Source organism: Peromyscus eremicus, chromosome 3, assembly GCF_949786415.1.
Source record: "Peromyscus eremicus chromosome 3, PerEre_H2_v1, whole genome shotgun sequence".
NCBI lineage: Eukaryota > Metazoa > Chordata > Mammalia > Rodentia > Cricetidae > Peromyscus > Peromyscus eremicus.
The window spans coordinates 123,576,155-123,599,365 of record NC_081418.1 but is presented as its reverse complement, the minus strand read 5'-3'; the positions used below and the strand labels follow the sequence as shown (position 1 = coordinate 123,599,365).

General features: G+C 50.9%; 1 protein-coding gene across 2 annotated transcripts; it reads left to right on the top strand.

Moving 5' to 3' along the window:
* The first annotated feature begins 1,931 nt into the window (after window positions 1–1,931).
* Window positions 1,932–22,002, top strand: Ssuh2 (ssu-2 homolog). 2 transcript variants are annotated; one of them, XM_059256833.1, is made up of 12 exons: window positions 1,932–1,959; window positions 5,317–5,415; window positions 5,944–6,025; window positions 7,006–7,135; window positions 8,654–8,714; window positions 9,681–9,805; window positions 11,366–11,428; window positions 12,915–13,000; window positions 14,132–14,224; window positions 14,924–15,029; window positions 15,799–15,906; window positions 20,923–22,002. In XM_059256833.1, the coding sequence occupies exons 1-12, from the start codon at window positions 1,932–1,934 to the stop codon at window positions 21,067–21,069; spliced, it is 1,128 nt and encodes a 375-aa protein (XP_059112816.1). In that variant the 3' UTR covers window positions 21,070–22,002. The 2 variants fall into 2 exon arrangements, with proteins under 2 accessions (XP_059112816.1, XP_059112815.1); XM_059256832.1 differs by having other exon boundaries at window positions 7,003–7,135.
* The last annotated feature ends 1,209 nt before the right edge of the window (window positions 22,003–23,211 follow it).

Sequence of the window (23,211 nt, the reverse complement as noted above, 5' to 3'; positions counted from 1 at the left end):
GTCTGTCATCTGTATACCTGTCTGTTAATCTGTCCTTCAGCAGGTTTAAACTCAAACATGCTCACACACACACACACACACACACACACACACACACACACACAGATATCAGCACACACATCCATGGTCATTCTGTAGCCATTAATGTCATTCCCTGGGCTTGGAATCATTGTTCAGTACACACAAGTACTCAAAGACTGTGTTCCTTCCTCCGGGAGCTGTTCTTACTCTTGTATCTGCAGAGATAAAACATCTATAACTTTCACAGTGAGAAAATTCAGCACTCCTATCCACTAAAAACCCATCTATGAGGACTGAGTTGTTTGTTTTTGTTTTTCAAGACAGAGTTTCTCTGCGTAGCCCTTGTTGTCCTGGAACTAGCTCTGTAGACCAGGCTGGCCTTGAACTCAGAGATCCTCCTACCTCTGCCTCCTAAATTCTGGGATTAAAGGCGTGCGCCACCACTGCTGGACCAGTTGTCTGTTTTTTAAAGTCAAGCTTGTGTGGCATTTCTGCTGCAGATCCCCGGCATCTTCTTGAGGGTGGGAGTTGGTAAGGAGGGGAGAGGCAGTTCACACAGCACAGGAGCTGCTGCTTATGCACGGTGGCCACCCAAGGCAGGCTTTCCAGAGCAGCCACAACCCTGTCTTGGTTAGGGAGAATCATGATAAAGCCCCTTGAGTACTAGTGGGCTAGGCAAGTCAGGTCCGACCAGAGCAGCATGACCTTGGCCAGGGACACTCCCAGCCCCAGAGGAAGCTCTGCCAAGGCCACAGGGGAGAAAGGGACCAGCTTTCAAGCCCTCTACATTTATCAGTGGGAGACCAACTTTGGTGGTCCATATTTCGACTCATCTGGAGGAGGGGCAGCCTTCCTGGGGTGAGGGATGAGGAATTTTCTGCCTCCCTGCCAAAGGCTTGTGAAGGGCTTTCCAAGTCTGCAAGAGGGCACTGGAGAGATGGCTCACTCAGTAAGGCACTTGCTGCGTAAGCATGGAGACCAGAGTTCGATCCCCAGATGTGGCGGTATGGGCTTGGAACTCTAGTGATGGAGAGATGGGAGGCAGAGAGAGTGTCCCTGGCTAGCCAGCCTAGCCTGCATGGTGACATTCCAGGCCGACAACAGACTGTCTCAAACAAAAGGTGCGCAGTGTCTGAGGCTACACACCAGAGGTGGTCCTTTGCCTTCACCACACATGCGCGCACATACACACATGCACCCATCCACCCACAAACTTACACACATGTACATAATTCAGAGAGACCTGGGGCTCAGTTCAGAGGTAGGCTTTGCCTTAAAATGCTTGAGGTCCTGGCTTCCAGCCCCAGCATACCTCCACAAACAATCCCACAGGAGCTTCCCAGGGGTGTAGGGTGGTAGCAGGATGACCCACACAGCCTGGATGGGGACCTGGCTTTGGCTGTGATGTGCTGTGTGCTGTCTTGCTCCAAGCTTTCAAGGACACAAGAGACTATTGCCCAGACTTCAGGGATCCCCAGTTAGTCTGAGCACCTTTGTGGTCTCTGCCTTGAGGGGCGGTCTCCTGTGGTTGCTAACCAGTTCCCTGTGTTCCCTCAGGACTTAGAAGCCTGCTCCTGACTGGTGTATGGAGTAGCACGGTGGTCCGGCACTTAGGCTTCTGTCAGACAGAGGAGGATTTGAATCCTCGCTGAGAACAATGGCAGGATGTGAGTGCCCTGCGCAGAATGCAGCTGGGACCCTGGCCTCGAGCTTGGCAAGTGAAAGGCTCTTGTGGGACACTCAAGGACCTGGGACATAGGGTGGGGTCCTGCTCTGACAGACACATGGTGGCTTTGCCTCTGTTATGTGTAGAATGGTAACAATGGGCTGGGAGGGGCTGAGGGTAGTCCCTCAGATTGGAACCACAGTCCTCAGGAACACAGACACCCACTTGGCTGCAAGTCTTGACCATGGACAGGGAACCCAGTGAGGATGACAGTGAGTAGAGCCTGGGATGGGGCGGGCCACCTCTGCATCTATGCCACCTGCCTTCCACGAGCATCTCTGACCTGTTTATCTCTTCCTTCCTTTTTTCTTTGCTCAGCAAAGACCGCTGGTGGCAGCCAACAGCCTCTCTATTATGTGCTCTGGGGCAATGGGAAGGATGCCACAGCTACCTCAAAGAGACCTCCTCCCCCGTATCCAGCCAAATAGAAGCCTGAGGTTCAGGCTTCTTCTCTCTCATTCTTAGATGCAGCTAATGCACAGCATTGCTGCCAAAATCTCACACACCCCTCTTGCTTGTCACAGTCCTGGTGACCCCAGTCTCTCATTAGCAGGACAGAAATACAATGGGAGCAAAGGACTGCTTAGAACCTAAGGAAGGAAACAGGTTTGAGAGGAAATGGACTATGCTCACATAAAGGAAAGTTTTCTTCCTGAGTTGGAACGGGCAGTGTGGTGGTGGTCGGGGCGGCAGTAGATGGAGAATTGGGGAATATCGTTTTGGTTTAAATTGACTGTGGGGTCTTGGACCAAGACACTTAATGTCTCAATTTTTCCATGTGTAAAAGGAAATTGGGTCAGGGGGTCTGAATGTGAGGACCATTAGGGTATGGGTACAGTGTCATTGAATTGCTTTCTAGGTATGCAATGAGGGGGTTGTCACTCTTATGGGAACCCTAGAGGGGTCTGTGAACCAAGCACATCTTCATGGACCCTGGGACTGGAGGTCTTCGCATACCCAGTGCCATCTTTTTCCCTTCAGCCGTGGCTCCTTAGCAGACTTTGAATTTACAGATGCCACTTCCCTTTCCACTGGCTAGGTTAGCAAGTCAGATCTGGATTCAGATCCAAGCTCTGACTCCGGATTGCTGGGTGACTCAGCTCAGCTCACTCAGACTCTCTGGACTTCATTTTCCAAGGCTACATGGGCTGAAAAAGAGAGCTGAGGGGCCCAGAGGCAGGACTGTGATGGGAGAGCTGAAGGTAAAGAGGTCTGAATGTCTCTTTATATGCTTAAGTGAAGTTCTAGCCACACACACTCACGCACATAGGGGGTGCTTTGCACACCTAACACTCACATGTGCCTACTGGATGCCTGCTCTTTCTCCCAGTATTCCAGAGAAGAACTCACAAATTGAAAGGGATGAGGTGTGGAATGTGATTCGATGGGCAGATGTGCATTGAGATGCTGATGCTCTGGAGAGGACCACACTGGGATCCTGTTAAGACAGAGGAGGTTCTGAGCCAGAGAGAATGGCATTGGGAAAGATAAAAGATGAGAGGGCTTCTCTGTTAACTGTTCTCCTCCACAAGAACAATTCTTTTCACTCAAAAAAAAAATTAGTTTGTGGTTGGCAAGCAGAGACCCCACCTCTCCATCTGTCTTTGCAAGGCAAATCTCGGCAGCAGATTGCTTGGGGACTTAGAGACAGGTGCAGAGGCCCTGGGGACATGAAGGCAGGATTGAGCTATGAGCACTTCTTTCTGCTATGCCTGCGTGGGCTGGTGGCCTCAGGTTGAATCTCTGGGCCTCATTTTGCTGTTGTATGAATGGGGAAATGCAGCAGTCACATAGAATGGGGAGGTCACTCCTGTGGGAGCTTAGATAGCACCGTGTGTGACAGGGTGAGGTACTCAGTCAGACAGCTGCCCCCAAACTCACCCCAACATCCTGGGGACAATGTGGCACAATGCAGGTGACCTCCATGGTCCTGTTGTGCTCCTCCTGTGACACAGGAAATGTGCCCTTCTGGGGCATCAGCCTAGAGTCCTTTCTTGTTTGGGTAGAATGGTGACATAAATTTAGCACTGAGGTACTAGGACTGCCTCAGAGGTCAGGTGGCTCCAGGGTGATGGATGGGGCTCCACTCACCCACCTTCCACTCCTCTCATCCTCCTGCCCCTTTTATTTGGTTTCTAGGAGGCCACTGCAGCCACATGGCCTTTCTCTGTCTTCCCTTCAAGAGATGGAGTTTGGTGCCCTGGCTGACCCAAGGCTGCCTGACCGCCAGGGTAGTCTGGGAGACAGAAGTGGCCTTTTTTTTTCCCCCACACTTGACATTTTCATTGTTCTTTTCTAGTTTAAAGGAACACACATCGAGTTCAGCACAGGGACAGTGTTTTTTTTATATGCCATGCTCAGGGCTGGAGGCCGGCACACACAGCCCCATTATATGGGCACCAATATGACTTGCTTTATTTTGATGGGAGGGGGGATGAGTTACACAGATCTGTGTGATACCTGGGAGGGCACAGCATGGTGGAGAGCCCAGACCCATAGCTACGCACATGACCTTTGATCCCTCTGACTCTGGGACTTAGATTTACTCAACTCTGATCTTTACTGAGCTTTTGGGAACTACAGTGGATGGACACATATGGACCCTGGCTCAGAAAGACCCCCATTCCAGCCTCCACCTTCCTGACCCCGAGTCCTTCCCTGCAGGTGAACATTTCCAAACACTGGCATGCGAGGGTTCAAGCCAGGTGGCAAGATATAGCTTAGGAGCCAACCCTGACCCCCACCTCGTTCCCTACAAAGCACTGGAGTGGGACAGAGTCACACTTTTTCATCAGGGTGTGGCTGCTTTCAGGCCAGCAGTGACACTCAGTATGTGAGACTGGGATTGTTAAACCTACCAAGCCCAAATACCTCTCACCTACCTCTTTACAGAAGACAGTGGCTGACCCTGGTCGCTAAGCGTTTTAAATCAGCAAACTCATTCAAAGCAAAACCATTTGAAGACCTTGGGACCCTGTCACTTTGTATCACAGCCACCCCTCTTCCCACTAAGAAGGATACTTTCTCTAGCTACAAACCTACTCCTGTATGTTTTCTACCTTTAAAACGAGCCTTAGAGGTACAGGTAGCTTGTCTCACTGCTAGAGAAGGGCATTCCTAACTTGGAGGGTGGCAGGGAGGGAGTGTCAGTCTTCATGACATTCCCTTTCTCCCTCCACTGTCCCAGCCACACTTTGCAACCTTCAGCAGCCCTCAGCCCTGCCTCCCATGTCGGCCTGGCAGCTCTCCTGGAGAGCAAGGCCTGCTTAGCATTCTGCTCACCACTCATATTAACCTAGAAGGAATGGCCACAGAATTTAATTTTGGTGGGAGTGAAAAATCTAGAGGGTTCTCTGATGTTTATCCTACAGTGGGTGTCAGACTTGTGTGTGTGCTAGGGAAGCGCTCTATCACTAAGCCACACTCTCAGCCCAATCTAGGGTTTGGAAGAGGTGTTTTGTGTGTACCCACCCTCGTTTTTCAGCTTTCCCTGAAGTTACTGGCGATTCTGCCCCATCTCCTTGGCTGCTGCAAAGTTTGACATGGCCCTCTTTGTGTCTTCATGACAGGTATGGCTGACCTCAGTTTTGAAGCGGAGAGTCCCGTGATGCCCCCTGATGAGCTCCTGGAGGGACTGCCCAGCTGTGACTGGCTTCTTCAAGGGCGTGGTGAGTCACAGTAGTCATAGTTCCTACAGCTTTTTCCAGGGGCTCTTGCTGGTTGAGGGGTGGATAGGTCGGCTGACATAGCTCCCCTTTCTCCTGGGGTCTTGAGAAGTGGGAGGTGGGATTTGATAGAAAGTGGGCAGTGTTCCGTGGTCCTGAACATTCTGCTACCCAAACGACGCTGGCCTTAAAATTCCTATTCTGTTTGCTGGTGCTGTATTACATATATCATTTTTATGTGATTTTTGACTTTGGATGTACTAGAGATTAAATATAGGGTCTGGCAGATCTTAGCAAGGCAAGTCCTCTGCCACTGACTTATAATCCCAGCCCTCTTTGCTTTTCTGCTTTTCTTCTCTCCTCCTCCTCCTCCTCCTCCTCCTCCTCCTCCTCCTCCTCCTCCTCCTCCTCCTTCCTTTCTCTCTTTATACCACAGGCTGGCCTTGAACCTGCACTAGGCCAGCCTTTCTTTCACAGCACCAACACCCGTTCTTCTGAGCCGGGATGGTGTCTTCCTTCCCTCTCCTCTAGGAAGGCAGGTCTTCCTTCCATCCTTGGAGGCCCCGGGAAGGTCCCCAGAGCCTGCACCTTGGTCCTCAGTCCTGGAGCACAGGTGAGAGGCTCAGTGCATTTCCACATGCCCCTGTTGCCCCATGGGAACTCTCTTTGGGAGTGCTCAGCTCCGACACCGCCTCAGCCACTGAAAAACCCTCTGGGGACACCCTCTTTATCCCAGACCCACTGAACCAGATCTCCCTGGGGATGTGGTCTTGGAATCTTCAGGGTGTCATGCTCTGAAGTGGTGGAAACCACAGACCACATCAGGGCTTTGCAAACTCTGGCCTCTGGGCCAAACCCAGCCCCCAGGCTGTATCTGTCAGTCCTGTGATACTGGAATCTGGCAACAATCATTTGTGTGTATATAGTCCACGGCAGCCTTTGCCTGACTGCAGAGCTCAGTGCACACATGTGTGTCTGGCTCATGCTGCTCAAACATCGACTCTGGTTCTCTGTTGCTGAAGTCCTCCCTGCCCCCAAATATCTATGTTAGGGGGTCCCATGTACATCTTCTTTGTTTTGAGAAGTCTTGTCACAGAGCTCTGGGTTCCAGCCAACTCTATGCAGAAGGGATGTGGTGAGGCCCTTTCCCAAATGTACCTTGTGGCTGAGCATGTGGCCTGCCTAGAGGTGTCTCCTGAGCTCAGAAGCATGGAGCCAAGTGATCATGGATACTGTCAGCCCTAACTCATCTGTGACCATGGAAACTGTCAGCCCTAACTCATCATCTTTCCTCCCTATAAGTTGGTTTTCTCAGGAGATTTTTTTTTTAAAATTTACAATTTAGTCTCTTTCCTAAGCCCCATACTTGGGCTAATGTGGGTCCCAGGCATTCTAGAATGTCCTACCTACCCTAGGCATCCTGTCACGTGGGCCCCTTGGCTAGATGTCCCCCCAGCACTGACGCCCCAGCACAGTCAGGCCTTGGATCCTTCCCTCTTGGGGCTTCCATGTTCCCCTACACACTAAGGGAGCGGTTGTGGGGAGTCCACAGGCCCCTCCAAGACCTCTGACCCTTTGCCCTCTTCCCAGCAGAGTCCCCGTGGTGACCGAGGAGGTGGCCCGGGAGGCCCTGCTCAGCTTCGTGAACTCCCAGTGCTGTTATAGCAGTACAGCCGCCGGCAACCTCATCATCCAGGAGCTGAGACAGCAAACCCTCTGCAGGGTAGAGGGCCATTCCGGGGGCCCGGGGACACTGGGCTGTGGGGGCATTGGTCCCGGAGGTGCACGCGAGCAATCTCTCCCACAGCCTCCCTGTTCTAATAATCAGAACATAAGACTCTTACCATGATTGACAACCTCCTGTGCACTAGGCATTGTGAAAAGCAGATGAGACCATGTCATATCCTTCTACCCCACAACTGTCCATCACAATGCGATGTTGTCCACAGTGTCTGGAGCCAGTACTGGGGATCAGGAGAGGCTGAGATACTTGACCATTTGGTTAGATGTGGTAGATCTAGGGTTCAAAGTCAGATTTGTTGACCCGAAGTCTGGGCCTCCTTATACCCTTTCGTGAGTCACAGAATGAGGAAGGACCCTCTCTGTTCCCCTGACCCTGCCTAGCCTCTGTGTCTCCCAAGCCATGCCTGTGCCTTAGAACTGGGGAGCTCTCACCTCTGACACTCAGACCACAGAAGTGGTGCTTCTGTCTCCTGCACCGACAGGGCCCTGGGAGAGAATCTCAGGCCACACTTGCTAGTGTCCAACTTTTCCTCCAATGAGACACAACCAAGTGGAAGTCAGGCCATGAGAGTAGATAGGTCCTGGGTGTAGGTGAAAAAGAGGCTGGCTTGCAGCTGTGTGAACTAGGCAAAACAGCTGGCCTCATTAAGCCTCCATTTTCTTCCACATAAGAGAGAAAGAGAAGGGGTGAGGGGATAGTTTAGTCAGAAGATGCTTGTTATACATGCATGATGCCAGGTTCAGTCCCCAGAACCCACATTAAAAGCTGGATACATATTTCTTTAGAGCTGAATAGCAGTCATCTCTCTCTCTCTCTCATATATATATATATATATATATATATGATTATATATATATGATTATATATATATAATTTGCCATAATAAATGTATATATACACACCAAAAAAACCCAAAAAAGCTGGATGTGGTGGTGTGTGCCTGTAACTCCAGCACTAGGGAGGCAGAGACAGGAGGATCCTTGGGGCTCAGTGGGTGGTCAGCCAATTCCAGGCCAGAGAGAGACCCTGCATCGAAAAAAGAAGGTAGACAGCACTTGAGGGGCAATACCTAAGGTTGTACTCTGACCTCCACATGCACACACACACACACACACACACACAGGGAGAGAGAGAGAGAGAGAGAGAAAGAGAGAGAGAGAGAGAGAGAGAGAGAGAGAGAGAGAGAGAGAGAGAGACCAGGTAAGGCCCAAGGTCCCTAGGTTTGTGCGTAAGGATTAAGGAGGACTTTGTCGTGAGTCAGGGAGAGCTTAGAGCGGGAACCTGGGGCCTCCATGCACCATGGGCTAGCATCTATAGGATTTTTCCTGTAGATGATTCCCCGGTGGAGCTTCATGAGATTACACTGGGTGGGGTCCTGGCAGGGGTCACACTTTTTGTTCACAGCAGCCTGTGCTGGTGGAAGCTTCATCCTTTTGCAACATAGTACTGTTACCAGGAAGGACACTGCTTGTGACACACTTGTGTTACCTTCTGTAGTACCGGCTAGAGACCTTCAGTGAATCCAGAGTCAGCGAGTGGACATTTCAGCCGGTCACCAGTGAGTGAACTGTCTGGAGTCAGTTTGCTTGGAAGGGTTCCCCAGGCTGGGGCTGGGGAACCATATCAGGACTTGGCTCAGTCACTAATGCTGAATCTGATGTTTGTCTTTGTGGGGTCTCAGTTTCCCCATTTACTATAAAATGGTGAGATGACTTTCATCTCAGAGACTCCCCAGTGCTGACTGTGGGAGGTGATCCTCCCTGGGAAGTAATTTGCAAGAGGCTGGGGAAAGCCTAGCATTTGACTTTGACTGCAAAGACAGCATTGTGCTTGGGCATCCACCAAATACCCCTAAACTTCTAGACGCTCAGATGACCCACCTACTGTGCCACCCTACCTCTGCCATGCTCTAGAGGCTTCGTTTTCTTTCCTGGGAAGATTTTTCTCTGCTGTCCATCTCTAGTCCATTCTTCAAAACCCAGCCTGGTGTCACCTTCTCAATGAAGCCTTCCAGGATTTCTTTTCCTCTTCTTTCCCAAGCAGAGTGCACAAGCCTTTTAAGTTTTCTAGGCCCTTTATGCATACTTTCAGTGTGAGAACATGCTGTTGGGAAGAGAAGGATGAAAACAGGGTAGTGTGTATGGTGGTGATGGTTCCTGGTCATTGATTCTTCAGAGTGTGCTCGTCCTGTGCTGGGCATTTTATACACATTCTTCAATTTAATTGTCACTGCAATCCTACATGCTGGGGGACCATTATTTATCCCCATGCTAGAGATGACATGATGAAATTCCAGAGAGGTTAAATCACTTTCCTAGAGTCACACAGCTGGGAAATAGAAGAGTCAGGATTCAAACCCAGGTCCAAAGTGCTTAACCTTGGAGGCCAGGGAGGCCCTGTACACACTCTTCTGCAGCCCCAGTTCATGATGTGCGCCAAAGAGGGTGTCATGCTGTTTGGTGGATACACAGAAGTTTATCCCTGATGCCTTTTACTGTCCTCACGATGACCTCGTCTGTGCCAGACCACTCAGTGGATGGACCCCAGAGAGGCGCCTCTCCCAGGCTTTGGGATATGAAGGTCCAGGTGCCTCCAATGTTTCAGGAAGACACCCGAAAGTTCCAAGTGCCTCACTCCTCTCTGGTCAAGGTAACAGCTGATTGGATCGTCTGTATTGCTCTCTAAGTCGGTTTCTCCCTGTTCTCCATGCTTCCTCAGACTTTCTCCCAAGCCCAGCCTGGTAGGTCATGCCTGCGGTAAACATAAAACCCAGCTTCAGAACAGCATGCATCTTAGGGCGGCAACATTCACACAGCAAGAGGACCATGACCAGCTGGAAATAGCAAGCGACAGCATTTCTAGGACAGCTGTGTGCACACATGCTTCCTTGCTTGGTTTTCGCTCGAGTGTAAGATAAGTGGAGGACTCAAGGAAATTGATGTGAGCTAAAATCTGAAACACAGTGGGCAAATTGCTTGCTGAGCAAGCACCGGGACCGAGTTTTTATCCCCAGTGCACATGTAAACAGCTGGGGGTGGGGGCTTGCACCTGTAACCCCATTGCTAGAGAGGCAGGGACAGGAAGGCCTCTGGGGCTCACTGGCTATCTGGCCTAACAGATTGGTGAGCTGCAGGTTCAGAGAGAGATCTTGTCTCAAAAAGTAAGGTGGGGATTGATGGAAGAAGACAATGATTGATGGAAGAAGACACTTAACAATGACCTTCAGTCTCCATGTGAGCCGTGCAAACACAAGCATACATCCCCCACACCCACACATTCCATTGAGCTTTTTCTCGGATGTCAATAGGGGAATAGGTTTTCTGTCTGTCTGTTGTATAGAAATCAGTCTTGCCAGGCGGTGGTGGCACAAGCCTTTAATCCCAGCACTCGGGAGGCAGAGGCAGGCGGATCTCTGTGAGTTCGAGGCCAGCCTGGGCTACCAAGAGAGTTCCAGGAAAGGCGCAAAGTTACACAGGGAAACCCTGTCTCAAAAAACCAAAAAAAAAAAAAGAAAAAAGAAAAGAAAAGAAATCAGTCTTAGCAGGATGTGTGGGAGACCTGGTAGTTGACTGACATCCTCACTCTGTTCTTACTGACAGCTGTCTGTTTTCTCATTAACACTTGATTTAAGAATGTAATTAGACCCCCGTGGGTCCTTATAGTTACCAGTTGCGGAGGAGCTGAAGAGGCACGAAAGCATCTCACTCTTTTCTGGACAATGCAAAAACGATTTGCGTTCAATGACAAGAGTCTAGCAGTTAGCTTCTTGCCTTTCACAAGAACATTGTCCGTTTTGTGTGTTCTCAAGACCCACGTGAGTGAGCTGCTGATGCAGCCTCCATCAGCCTTCGTAGTTTAGTCTGACAGGAAGCGAGAGTGTAAGCTAGCTGAGGGCTCACAGAACCCTCATCTTAGCGTGTGGGTAAGCCTGGGCTGGGCTTTGGGGACGTTCTAGCATGAGGCCTTGGGTTGGCACTCAGGTCCCTTTGTCTCTCCAGCTACTTGGAAGGGCCTTTCTCCCTTATATTTCCCCATGACATTCTAGGGTTGGGAGAATGGAGCCTTCTAGGATTTCTTTTCCTCCTCTGTCCCAAGCGGAATGCATGAGCCTTTTGGGTTTTCCGGGCTCCCGTGCATCCTTTCAGTGCGAGGGCACACTGTCCGGACCTGCTGAGGGACCTCCATCCAAGGAGAACTCTTCTCTTTCAGGAATGTCACAAATGCCACGGGCGGGGCCGCTACAAGTGCAGCGGCTGCCATGGGGCCGGCATGGTGAGTTGTGGGCGGGCCATATGAGTCATGATCCTGTGCGAGTGTTGGGGTGGGCATGGGGATGGCGGGGTTAGGTAAGGGCCTCGGGGCTCCCTGCACCCACAGTGTCATCTCTGGTGGGTCACCTCCCTTTCCAAGGCTTCAGTTTCCTATCTGTGGCTGGGACAGTCAGCATGGATGCCTCCAGTGACCCTCACTCATGCTTTGATGGTTCAGTTTAGGAGTTTCTCACCTTCCTCCTCACAGGCATTGAGAATCTGCATAGGGCTGGACCCTATAAAAGAATGGGTCTTAGGACCATGCTTAAATGCCTTCCCAAGGAAAGACGAGAACAACGGTCTGTCCCTTTTCCTAAGGTCCCAACCACAGACCCAGGCACAATTCCACCAAAGTTCGAACGAATGAATATATTGGGGTTCAGGGGGTTACTTACAGGTACCCCCCAGGCGTGTGAATGCTCCTCCCTCAGCATGCTGGACCTGAAATGTGTTACCCAGCAGGGGGAGGGCTTCATGTCTGCATAGATGGAGTCCCCCTTCCCTACTCTTTCCAGAACTATATACTCTAGCGCCTCCCTGAGGCAGAGTTGCATATAACAGGTGATGGAGAATGGCTGGATACGGAGGTGAGAGTTTTGTGACCCTGCCCACCCCTCCACGAGGGGGTGCAAACTGTCAACAATCCCAGCTTGGAGGATCTTTTGCAAGAGGGTACAGCTGAATGACCCAAGACGGTTGGTGGATGCTTGACTGCGAGGCCAGTCACACCAAGACATCCTGGGTTTGCAAGGGACAGAATCTGTTGGCTCTGGAGGCTAGACGTTCAAGCCAAGGCTCTCAATTTGAGTCTGCTCATCAGACACGCATTGATCACTTACTGTCCAACCATGTCCCACCATGACTCTCCCTCCATCCAGGGGCCTGCTGGGCACTCACCTCTCACCTGCTCACTGTGGGTCCCAGTGGGCTGTACCTGGTACTTGTCTTTTCTCTCCTCTCCATGTCTCCTCCTGCCCTTTGCCTCCTGTGGCATTGTCTGCAGCCACCACCCATCTGTACCCTCTCAACCTCGTGATCTTTTTGTTCTCTCCTCCTCCCTGGCTCCCTTCCTCCCCTCCCTGCTCCCTGTGCTTCCTTTGAATGTCAGGAGTCCAGCCCTGGGTACTCTCCTAAAAAGCACCTGCCCTCACCCTGGTCTTCAGCCACTGTGCTCCTGGCTCCTTCCAGACACTTGGTTGGAGGCAGATCTTGGGGCTTTGGGGTGGGGACAAATCAGAGAGGAGAAACAGGGATCTATGGACATGATCCTGTGCCCAGCAGGGTGCAAAGCCACCAATCCTCAAGCCACAAAGCCACAAGCCACAAGCCACAATGCCAGGGGAGGAAGAGACCTGAGTCAGGGTCACGGGGCTGAGTGGGAAGCTGGTCTCAGGGTGGCCTGGGCCCTGCTTCCGGGAGGGAGCTGCTGAGTCTGGGTGTGTCCACAGGTGAGGTGTTCATCTTGCAGTGGTACCAAGCGAAAGGCCAGGCAGCCCCGGAGATGCCACATGTGTTCTGGCTCTGGTAGGCGCAGGTAGGAGTGGGTTTGCAGTGGGCGGGGGAAGGCTCGCTAGTCTTCGGTTTCTTTCTGGTCACTGTGCAGCCGGAAAGGGCATGGGCCCCCAGCTTTCTCTCTCCGCTGTACTGCCAGAGTCTGTGCCTATGGGATGCTCTTGTGCTTTGTATGAGGGTGAGCTTGTCTCAAGGCCCAGCGTGTTAGGAAGCCATCCAAAGTATGTGGGGCAGGTGTGAGGAGATGGGGCATGGAGAAAGCTCTGAGAAACACTAGCTGGAAGGGTAATTTTAAACTCTGAGCACAGGCTCTGGGCAAAGCCTTCTTTACACCCCAGAGCAGGGCCTGCTTGGAGGAGCTGCTGAGCAAGTTGGTTGACTGACTAAACAACCCAGACCATTTTATCTCTGCTCTTGGGGCTTTGCATACAGTGGGGGGTGGCATCTTGTAGCTTATGTCTTCTCGCTATTTATAAACCTTTAAAGGGAAACAAAACTACAAGGAGTGAGAATGTTCAAAATTAGATTGGTTAATGGTCAAACCTGGCTGGCCAAGCTTTACCATACCTTCTTCCATGACCAGTGAAGAATGTTTTTTTTGGGTTAGAACATTAGTTTATTTCATTTTTCAAGTAAAATGACTCAATTCAAATTGGCTGTGGCAAAAAAGTATAGGCCCAACAACTGTATAGTCCAAGAATATGTTTCTGTCATGGCATCAGGTCTAGCTGGATCCAGGTGCTTAAATAGTGTCACCAAGCTGGAGTGGTGAGGGGACCAGGTTAAGCAGCCCGGTGGGAAAGGACATTCTTCTGAAGAATTCTAAGAGCATCCTAAGGTGGTTCGCATTGCATTGACTTGGGTCCATGTTTGTGTTGGCTTAATGTTGCCAGACAGATGGAATGAGGTAACCAGCCAGGCTGAGATCGCAAGCTGGCCACAGAAGGTGGGAACAAAAAGCCAAAGAACCAAGTGGGCTGGGCATGGGAAGCATATGCTCCTAAGAGGACATTAGGGTCCAGCTGTCAGAGGATGGAGGGTGACAGTGGGCAGGTGTATGCCACCACAGTCAGGGAGTCGTCTACTGAAGAGGGTTAGGGCAGGGGCCTCTGAGAACCACAATAATACTCAGCCTTGTTCGCTGTGGTCACAGGTGCAGTACCTGCTCTGGGCGGGGGAACAAGACATGTGCCACCTGCAAGGGGGAGAGGAAGCTGGAGCACTTCGTCCAGCTGGTCATCATGTGGTAAGTGACACCCAGGGGCCAGGCCTGGAGGAGGTGGGTGGTGTTGCTGGTACAGAGAACCTCTCCGTCATGGGGGCTTCCACCTGGTCCAGGAGGGAACAGCTGTGGGGGTAGAGGATGCAGACGGGCTTTGACTCTGTGTTTATTTTTATTCTCATTTTTCAAGTTAATGTTTTAAAACTTCGTGTGAGTGTGAGCATGCTCCAATGTGGAAGTGCATGTGTACACGCGCAGGCACTTGAGTACCATGGCTGTCACGTGGAGGTCAGGGGACAACTTGCAGGAGTTGGTTCTTTTTGCACCATACAGGATCTAGATATTGAGCTCAGGTTGTCAGGCTTGGCAGCAAGTGCCTTCACCCACAGAGCCATCAAGCCTGCTTTAGCTTCGAGTTTACATCGGTCATCGTCACCTGCTAGAGCAGCAGTCCCTGGGCCCCTGAACACTGGTGTCTGGGATACAACTGTGTGTATGTGCCTCTAGGTCAGCCACGGATGTGTTCCTATCACGAAGCCTTTGTCCTGTCCCTGGCCAGCATAAATGCTAGGCAAGCCAAGGTACACGGGGACTAGCTCCTCCCAGGCCAGGGCACTGAGTTTAGGCCCCGCCCCCAACCCCATGCAGCGCAGGTGTAATGACTGTGATGATCCATGTTGAAGCTGATGCGGTGCTCTGCTTTCCTCCCACACCTCCTCCCAGGAAGAACAGCCTGTTTGAGTTTGTGTCCCCACATCACCTCCACTGTCCCGGGGAGCTGCTCGCCAAAGCCAGAGGGGAAAACCTCTTCCGGGACGAGAATGCCACGGTAAGGAGGGTGCCTTCACACACAGGTGGCAAGGAGGTTGGCATCCTGAAGACTAGCTGGAGCATCCGACCCTCTGTGGGGTTTAGGGCAGATGGGTATGGTGGGGACAGAGCTGCCCAGCCAGGGATGAGGCCCTGGGTGACTCTGAGTGGAGCCTGGTGTCAGGGCCACGAGGTCATCAGCCCCCTGCCCGGGTGGATTGGATGCTGAGTGGACGTGGGAAAGAGCATGGAGCTGCCGGGGCTATGAGCTCAAGGAGGAGCTGTAAGGGAGGCAGGGCTTGTCTCCACATGGGAGAAGGTTTCATATGGCAGCCTGGGAATGGGGATATCTCAGGGACTGAGTCAATGCTCTCATGTATGGGCTGCATGAAGCTGCCAGCCTGCTGCTTGGGACTCTGTACCATTCATTTTGCTCCCGCTGGGCACATAGCGAGCAGTTTTGATGTCGGTGTGATACACGACCCACGTGCTTTAGTTCTGGCTTTATCTCAGCACTCAGCATGATGCTCAGCAAGCCACAGTAGGACCTCAGAAAGGGAATCTAGGCTCTCTGCACCCTTCCCTTTTGTCCTGGACTCCCTGAGCCAATAAAGTGGTGACTGATGACTAAAGAGTTTCTCTCAGCTTGCTGTGTGGCCTCGAGGAGTCTTTCCCATCACTCTCTGGGCGTCCTCGGCGGTCTCCAGTGGAGTCAGCCCTGGCATCTTCCATAGCTCTCTGTGGGGTGCTCTGGGAGGGAAAGTGAGGCGTTCTGTTTGTCTCTCCAGGTATACCCCATTGTGGACTTCCCCCTGCGGGATATCTCTCTGGCCTCCCAGCGGGGCATTGAGGAACACAATACCGTTCTGGCTTCCCGTGCCCGCATCCTTCAGCAGGTGAGGCAGGGGGAGCTGAGGATGAGGGCTTGGCTTGGGAATGCTTCCCTGCCCACTCAACGGAGAGAAATGAGGTTTTGCCTTAAGGAGTGAGGGTGCAGGGGATCAAGGGCCCAGGAAATGCACAGCCCGGGAAATGCACAGCCCGGGAAATGCACAGCCCGGGAAACTCCAGAGTTGAGGCAGTGTGGCTGGAGTTGAGGACCAGCATATGAGGCTGAAGGGGCATGAGGGACCATCGGTCACTGGGAGAGAGGACTGGGGATTTATTTACAGGAAATGAGTCCTAGTGTGATTTTGATTCTAACTCCCTCATATTCAGAGAGCAGGAAGGAAATCCAGTCAGCACCCTGGCCTTAGGCCGGTGCACGGCTGCATTTGGGGAGTTTCTCTGGTGGCCACTAGGTGGCAGTGGTGTCTGCCACGAGAATCACCATCCCTGCCCCATGGAGTAGAGTTATTGGGGTCTGGAGAGATTGTTCAGTGAGTCAAGTGCTTGCTTGTTGTGCAAGAACGAGGACTCGAATTCAGATCCCAAGTACCCACATAAAAGCCTGGCTGTAGTGGCACTAGCCCCGGGGGTCCAGGCAGCTCTTTGGAGCTTGCTGCCTAGCTTATAAGTGAGAGCTTGTGTCTCAAAGAAAAAGAGAAAAGAAAAAAAAATCAGAGAGCAACAGAAAAAGGTTCCCAGTATTGACTTCAGGGAACACCCTGTGCTTGAGGTAGCGGTGGGGAACCTGGGCCTTGCAACCAGGGCTTAGATTCTGGGTCTCGTGCATCCACCTGTGGTCCTGGGCAGCTGCTTCGAATGCCTTCATGGCTGGTTTCTTCCCTGACTGCTGCTGCGGGCTAAGGGTTTACAGGTGCTAACCTGCGCCGTAACCTGCTTCCTTTTTTGTCTTTCCCAATGAGTCCCACTCCCTTTTCTCTGCACATCTCTCCTGCTGCACGGAGAGAGAAGGCCAAGATGAATGCTTTAAAGGGAACTGGGACCATCTGGGATCTGGAAGGGGACTTCAGTGAGCTTCAGGCATTGCAAACTCCATTGCCTCCCAGAGCTAGGTGGTCACCTGGGTGACCCTCTGAAGGCTCACTCTCCACTCAGCTCTGTGTCTGCACATGGCAGGGAGTTTTCAGACTTTCTAGCATCCAGATATTTACTCGGAACCTTCCAGCTTTTCAATATCGTAACAAAACTACAGAAAGCCAAGAATCTGGGCCAATAGTCTCTGTGGTGTCCCCAGGTCCAATCCGAGCCCCTGGGCTGTTCTCATAAACGGAAGCCCAGAGAGTGGACATAATTTATTAGGGCCAGCAGTTCTTTTAGTAGCAATTCTGGAGGTTAGTATAGGCTTTTGGGGATCTGAGGTGTGGGACTTGGGGCCTTGTCAGTGGTGCAGACACTGCAGGACACACCCTTTTGGTACCTGTTTCTCCGATCTGGCACTCTCTGAAGGTTTGGACTAACCCTTCCCCTCCACTGAACCTCAGTGTCTGTGAAGTGGTGAGGTTGGGTCTTATCTCAGGTTGCGTTCTACAAAGCAAACCCTATGTGAGTGTCACTTACTATGAAGGGTTGCTTGAAGGACTGGGGAAGGTCTGAGAGGGAAACCAAGCCAGTTACATGGCATTCCCAATCTGATCTCAGAGTGGCTCTGAGCTCCAGTCAGGCTTGAGTGACTGTGGGTGGGGTGAGGAGGAAGTCAAGCTAGGTGACATGTCAACCTCAGTCTGATCCCAGGGTGGCTCTGAGCTTCAGTCATGCCCCAGTGACCACCTACCTGGAGGCTAGGAGGCTGGGCTGCTGCTTCTTGGCACTATCTGCTCTGGACATGGACGGTAGGCTCTGTATCCCTCAGAGTTCTCTGCAGAGAGTTGGGCTATGGGGGTTGGTGTTCGGACCTGGGGTAGGTGCAGCAGCAGGCTGTCAGGAAATGGGACTGGGTAGGGACAGATCACCCACTGGTCTCCTGGGGAGCTGGCTTTGGCATGGGTGGAGTTTTACAGCTGTTACCTGAGTAGTTAGTGGCAGTGCCTGGATCCCAGCAGCCCACGGTCTGGGCTTGGCCACCTGTTCCCAATATGCAAAAGCAGCAAAAGATTTACTCAATGCAGCATACCCAGAAGAGGCGTACCTAAAGAAATCTAGTGACTCCCTCCCTCCCTCCAGGTCTGCCTTTGGGATTCTGACAGGTTTAGGTCCTGGTCAAGGTGTGGTCCCACTCATCATCGACACATCAGATTCCAGGCTGTCCCCTTTTCTGCAAGGTGCCCGACACCTTGTGTAATATCCCTTCCCTGGGGGAAAATTCCAGTTCCTGGGGATCCATTGTGTCAATAGTCTGATAGGGAGTGCTTTTCTAGAATATTTTCACTCCTGCCAGGATGATTTGGCTTACATGAAGGAGGAGTCCCAAGTGAGACATTTACTCTGGGCTTGGTAGGAGGGCTTAGGAATACTGGGGCTTGAGGGGCAATATGACTTGAGCAGCTTGCACACACTGGTCACTGTCTGGGACCATTATACTCACAGAGTGTTCAACGTGAGTCCTTTCATAACCTGCCGTGCTAAATGACATGCTATGTGAGTGGCTGGTGTAGCCTCTAAGGTCTTTCTCCCACCTCACAATCTCACCTCAAGCAACATAATCCACTGTGGAAAATCCTGGAGCTGGAAAGAGCAAGGCAGGGGGTGTGCACATTAAAAAAAAATTTCTTAAGGGAACAGAATGACTGAGGTCACATCTGGGACCCTCTTTTCTAATTGGCCTTTGGTCCTGGAGCTAGAGCCAATGATCTACGATGGTGTTTTGTTCTTGTTGTAGAAGATGGGGAGTGGAATCTAGTCATGAGGAGGTGGCAGCCACCACAATGTGCACAGTTCTAGAAGCTGCAAGTGGACATCTAAAATTTTCTCCATTGCAGAGTACAGCCAAGAGGCAAACACATAAGCAGACAACTGCAAGAGGACCGTCATCTAAAGGGCTGAGGGCTTGGGTGATTTGTGGGCTCAAATGCAGAGCTTCTGAGCTCATAGTGGATGGAGGTGGGGCTGCTGCTGCTTCTTGTAGAAGGGTCTAGAAGTCAGAGTGCTCCTGATCCTCTGCCCAGACCTCTGGGCAGCAGTCTTGGCGTTCACCTTCATGTGCCTGTTAGTCCCCATTTAGGAGGCTTTGAATGGCAATTTGGGGGGGGGGAGGGGGACTTCTGCCTTTTGATTTCCAAAATGATCATTTGAGTCATAGCTCCTGGCTTATGAATATGCATTAGTTTTCTGATTTCATTCGGCATCCCAACTCTGAGATAGTTTTGACCCCATTCTACAGATAAGAAAGTCAAGGTCTAGAGAAATGGAGCTCAATACCACACAGGAGGGCTCACAGAAGTTTCTAATCCTGATCCTGGGCAATGTCCTATGTTCCTAGCTCCTACTCCAGGGCTCAGCTCTGCTCTAGTCTTCCTCGGGAACTCACAGGCAGTTAGGAGAGAAATCTGAGCAACCATCTGGCTTCGCTACTTCTTCTCCCAGGGCCTCTGAGTGGTCAAGAGCCGTAAGCTGGGGTGTTTCTGATGGGAAGAGTGAGGAGGGTTTGGCTCTTAGCCATCACACCCTTTCCTTGGGTTTGGGATCCTGTGCCCGAGAGTGCGATGTGGAAGCAGCATGAGCAAAAGGCACAAGGCAGACTACAGAAACGTCCCAGGGACATGCCACTTCAGCATCAGGAGGAGTTACAATTGTATACCGGCTAGGGGTTGCCCTTGGCAACAGTCAAATGGTACCAGGGACTAAAGGTGGCAGGGAACCCTCCTCCCCTCTGCAGGAGCCCCGCTTCCTTCTTCAGCAGAGCTGGGGGGTGGGAAGGTTTTGAACTAACTACTCAGAGAAGGGGCTGGAGATGAGGGACTGAGGTAGACTCTGTGGGAGACAGAGTTCTACTTCCTCTTTGAGGGGAAGTTGTTTAGGAAGAGGTGGATGGCGGGAGGAGATCTGAGGTTGACATGGGGACCGCTAAGGTGAGGAGCCCAGGCTTGCAGTGTTTGATGTTCGGAACCTGAAGTCTCATGAACCTCCTGTTTCCCCATCTGCAAAAAGGAGACCATGTGAGAAAGACTCCCCTGAGGCCGTGCTGACACACAGCTGTGGTGGTGGCTGAGGGACATCTGAGCAGATAAGCCTGATAGAATCCACCAAACGCTGGCATTTCTTTAACATTTTATCTTAAAACCAAAGTCTAAATTAATAAGCCACTCCAGATATCTCTGTGCTGGTTTGGATACACAAGTGTTGAAAACAACTTTGTTCTCCACCCCTATCCAGTATCTCATGGAGACATTTATGTTTCTGGAAGTGTCATGTGGCTTCCTTGAAGTGGGGATGTCCATGCCTCACTTCTAACATCAGACAGTGGCTGAAGAGAAATTAGTTTTTCCTAGGACCATAGGAAGGAGCAGTGATGAGTAGTTAGTTCTTAACTTGACGTACTCTAGGATCGCCTGGGAAGAGTCTCTCCCAATGAGATTTTCTTTAGGTCAGGTTGTCCTGTGGGCATGGCTGTGGGGAATTGTCTTGATTATGTTCATTGAGATGGCAAGACCCATTCACTGTGGGCAGCGCCATTCTGTAGGTTTGAGTCCTAGACTGGGTGAGTGTAGAGATGGATGATGAACAGGAGAAGGCATGCACGCATTCCTTTTCTCTCTGCTCTGGACTTTGGATGTGACAAGCTATTTCAAGTTCTTGCATCAAGTCCCCTCAGAGATGGATAGCAACACGGAGTTATGAGCCCAAATAAACCCTTTCTCCCCTGAGTTGCTTTTGGTCTGGATATTTTATCACAGTAACAGAAATGGGACTAGCACAGGAACATAGCAGGAGATGAATCTAGATGGTCAGATCCAGACATCCTGTGCACCCAGCTCTCCACATTACCCTGCAAGCCATGGGGAGCGGACGCTGCTTCATAAACAAATGAGTGACTTGAGTGCAACTCTGTGTTTGGCCATTTATTTCCTCAGCGCCAGACCATCGAGCTGATCCCCATCACCGAAGTTCATTACTGGTACCAAGGCAAGACTTCTGTCTACTACATCTATGGCACCGACCACCAGGTGTACGTGGCTGACTACCCTGAGCGATACTGCTGTGGATGCACCATCCTCTGATAGGCACAGCTGTCCCCAGAGTCCACCAGTCACATTTGACAAGGGGACAGCAGTGATCTTTGAATTTAGTTATGTTGGTGATGTTGGACAACCCCTTGCAAACTCCAGAAGTCTTTCTGAACAATTGGTCAATCATCTGTCAAGACTCATCTCCTGATGGAGCTCATCTGGTGGGACCCATTTTTAACTTATAAGAATTCTCCTAAGCAAGTTTCTGTAGAATAAGGGAGAGATATAATACGAATTTGGGGGCTCTGCCTTTCTCCCCCAATTTAATACCCCTGTTGTGTATGGGGTCTCATATTGCTGATCCCTATTTTAGTCTGGATTCTGCTATGAGCCTTGAGCCATGCTCAGCATTATAGGAGTGTTGAAAGATACTCATGGGTCAACTTCCACCCAGTACCTTTGCTTCCTATCCTCTGGGCTGGAAACACTGACGTAGCCACTGCTGGAATGGTTTGATTGTACCATGCAAAGTCTGAGGCCTCACTTGGAGGAAAGAAGGCTGGGGTGGTTCAAGGATGGGCACTCTAGTTACCTGAAGGCTAGTTTTAAAAACATCTGCTGGTTGATGGGAAGCTGCCTTCTAGGCTACCTCCATACAGTCTGGGCTTCCTCACAACATGGAAGCTATGTAGTGGCTGTCACTCATGGGTACTGTGATGGCTAATGTTGACAGCGAACTTGCCAAGATCTAGAATCATCCAGGAACCAAACTTTTGGGCATGTCTATGAGAGAGTTTCCAGATTAGATAAATTGAGGTGACAAAGCCCGTTGTGACTGTGAACAGCACTATTTCATGGACTGGGGGTCCTGGATTGAATTAAACAGGAGAAAGTGAACTGAACACCAGTGTTCATCTACTTCTTCCTCCGGACCACAGATACAGTGTAAACAGCTGCCTCATGCTCCTACTGCTGTGCCTTCCTTATTTTGACAAACTGTACCCTTGAATTGTGAGTAAAAATACAATAAACCCCTGTTTCTTAAGTTGCTTTTGTCAGACATTTTTGTTGCAGAGAACATGAAAAGTCAACAATACACGTGTTTAATTAAAAAAATAAAAGTCTCGTCCCAAACTTCAGAAAACCAAAACAAAAACACATCTATGATGGAAGGATGGGAGTCTTCCTGTTGTAGGAAGGGTTTCCAGAGTGTTTTTGAGTAGATGTGGTTTGGGATCAGAGGATGTGAACTGGGTCCTACTGGTGAAGCTGGACAGGTAGAGAGAGCTCCCTGTAGATCCACATGCTGACTTAGCTTTGGAAAGGTGTTAATGGGTCAGGAAGGCTACCGTGTTCCTGACTGTGAGGAACCAGAGGGCTGTCATTCTGTAATACCTGTCCTTGACTCAGAACAGGTGCTGCACAGAAACAGTGGCTTCTGGACGTGTTCTCATACGGGCCATCCAGGACTCCCTCTTGAAGTCCAAGTTCTGTCTTACTTGTACCATTTATCCCTACCCTACCCTTCTAGGACACGGCCCTGGGAGGCTGAGTTGGGAGGGGTACAGGGGAGACAGATGCAGAGCATTTGTACCCTCTCTGCTACTGTTTGAGCCCTGGATTTCCCCATACTTGTTTGGTTATGTCTATTTCCTGGGCTTGGTGAGCCATACCTTGGGAGATCCTGATGGATAGCCTGATAATGTTGATGGGAGCAGCAGGGTTCACAGTGGGCTGGGTAAAGTGCCTCCAGCTCTCTCAGGAGAGAGACAGAGCAGCTGCTCCCTAGGGACAGAGCCTTGTGGTGGCATGAGAAAGAGAGAAGTCTTCAAGGCAGATCTTTTTTCTGGAGCACCACCATGCCCTAGTATGGAGACTCTGGCTCCAAACTAACAAGCTAGCTTGCAACTTGTCATCCCAGGCCACTTGTCCCACCTTTGTGGCCCTCAGTGTATGTGCTTCTGCCCCATCGTGAGAGGGTGCTGTGATGGGAAGGAATGCTGTTGGCACTTGGTGGGTGGAGGGCAGGCAACCAAACCTGAGTTGCTAATCCTCTGGCAAAGCCAGCCATCCATACATATGTCATACAGCTTTATGTCATACACATCCCATTGATGTTGAAATTGAATATAAGTAAATGCAGAAACCTTGCCAGCCATTTCTTCACAGAATACTCATTTTTGCATAGTGCTC

Coding starts and splice junctions, on each gene's coding strand:
- Ssuh2 (XM_059256832.1), top strand. CDS start 1,932: ATGGACAGGGAACCCAGTGAGGATGACA. Junction 11,429..12,914: donor GCTGCCATGGGGCCGGCATG/GTGAGTTGTGGG, acceptor GTGTGTCCACAG/GTGAGGTGTTCATCTTGCAG. Junction 15,907..20,922: donor GTGCCCGCATCCTTCAGCAG/GTGAGGCAGGGG, acceptor TTATTTCCTCAG/CGCCAGACCATCGAGCTGAT.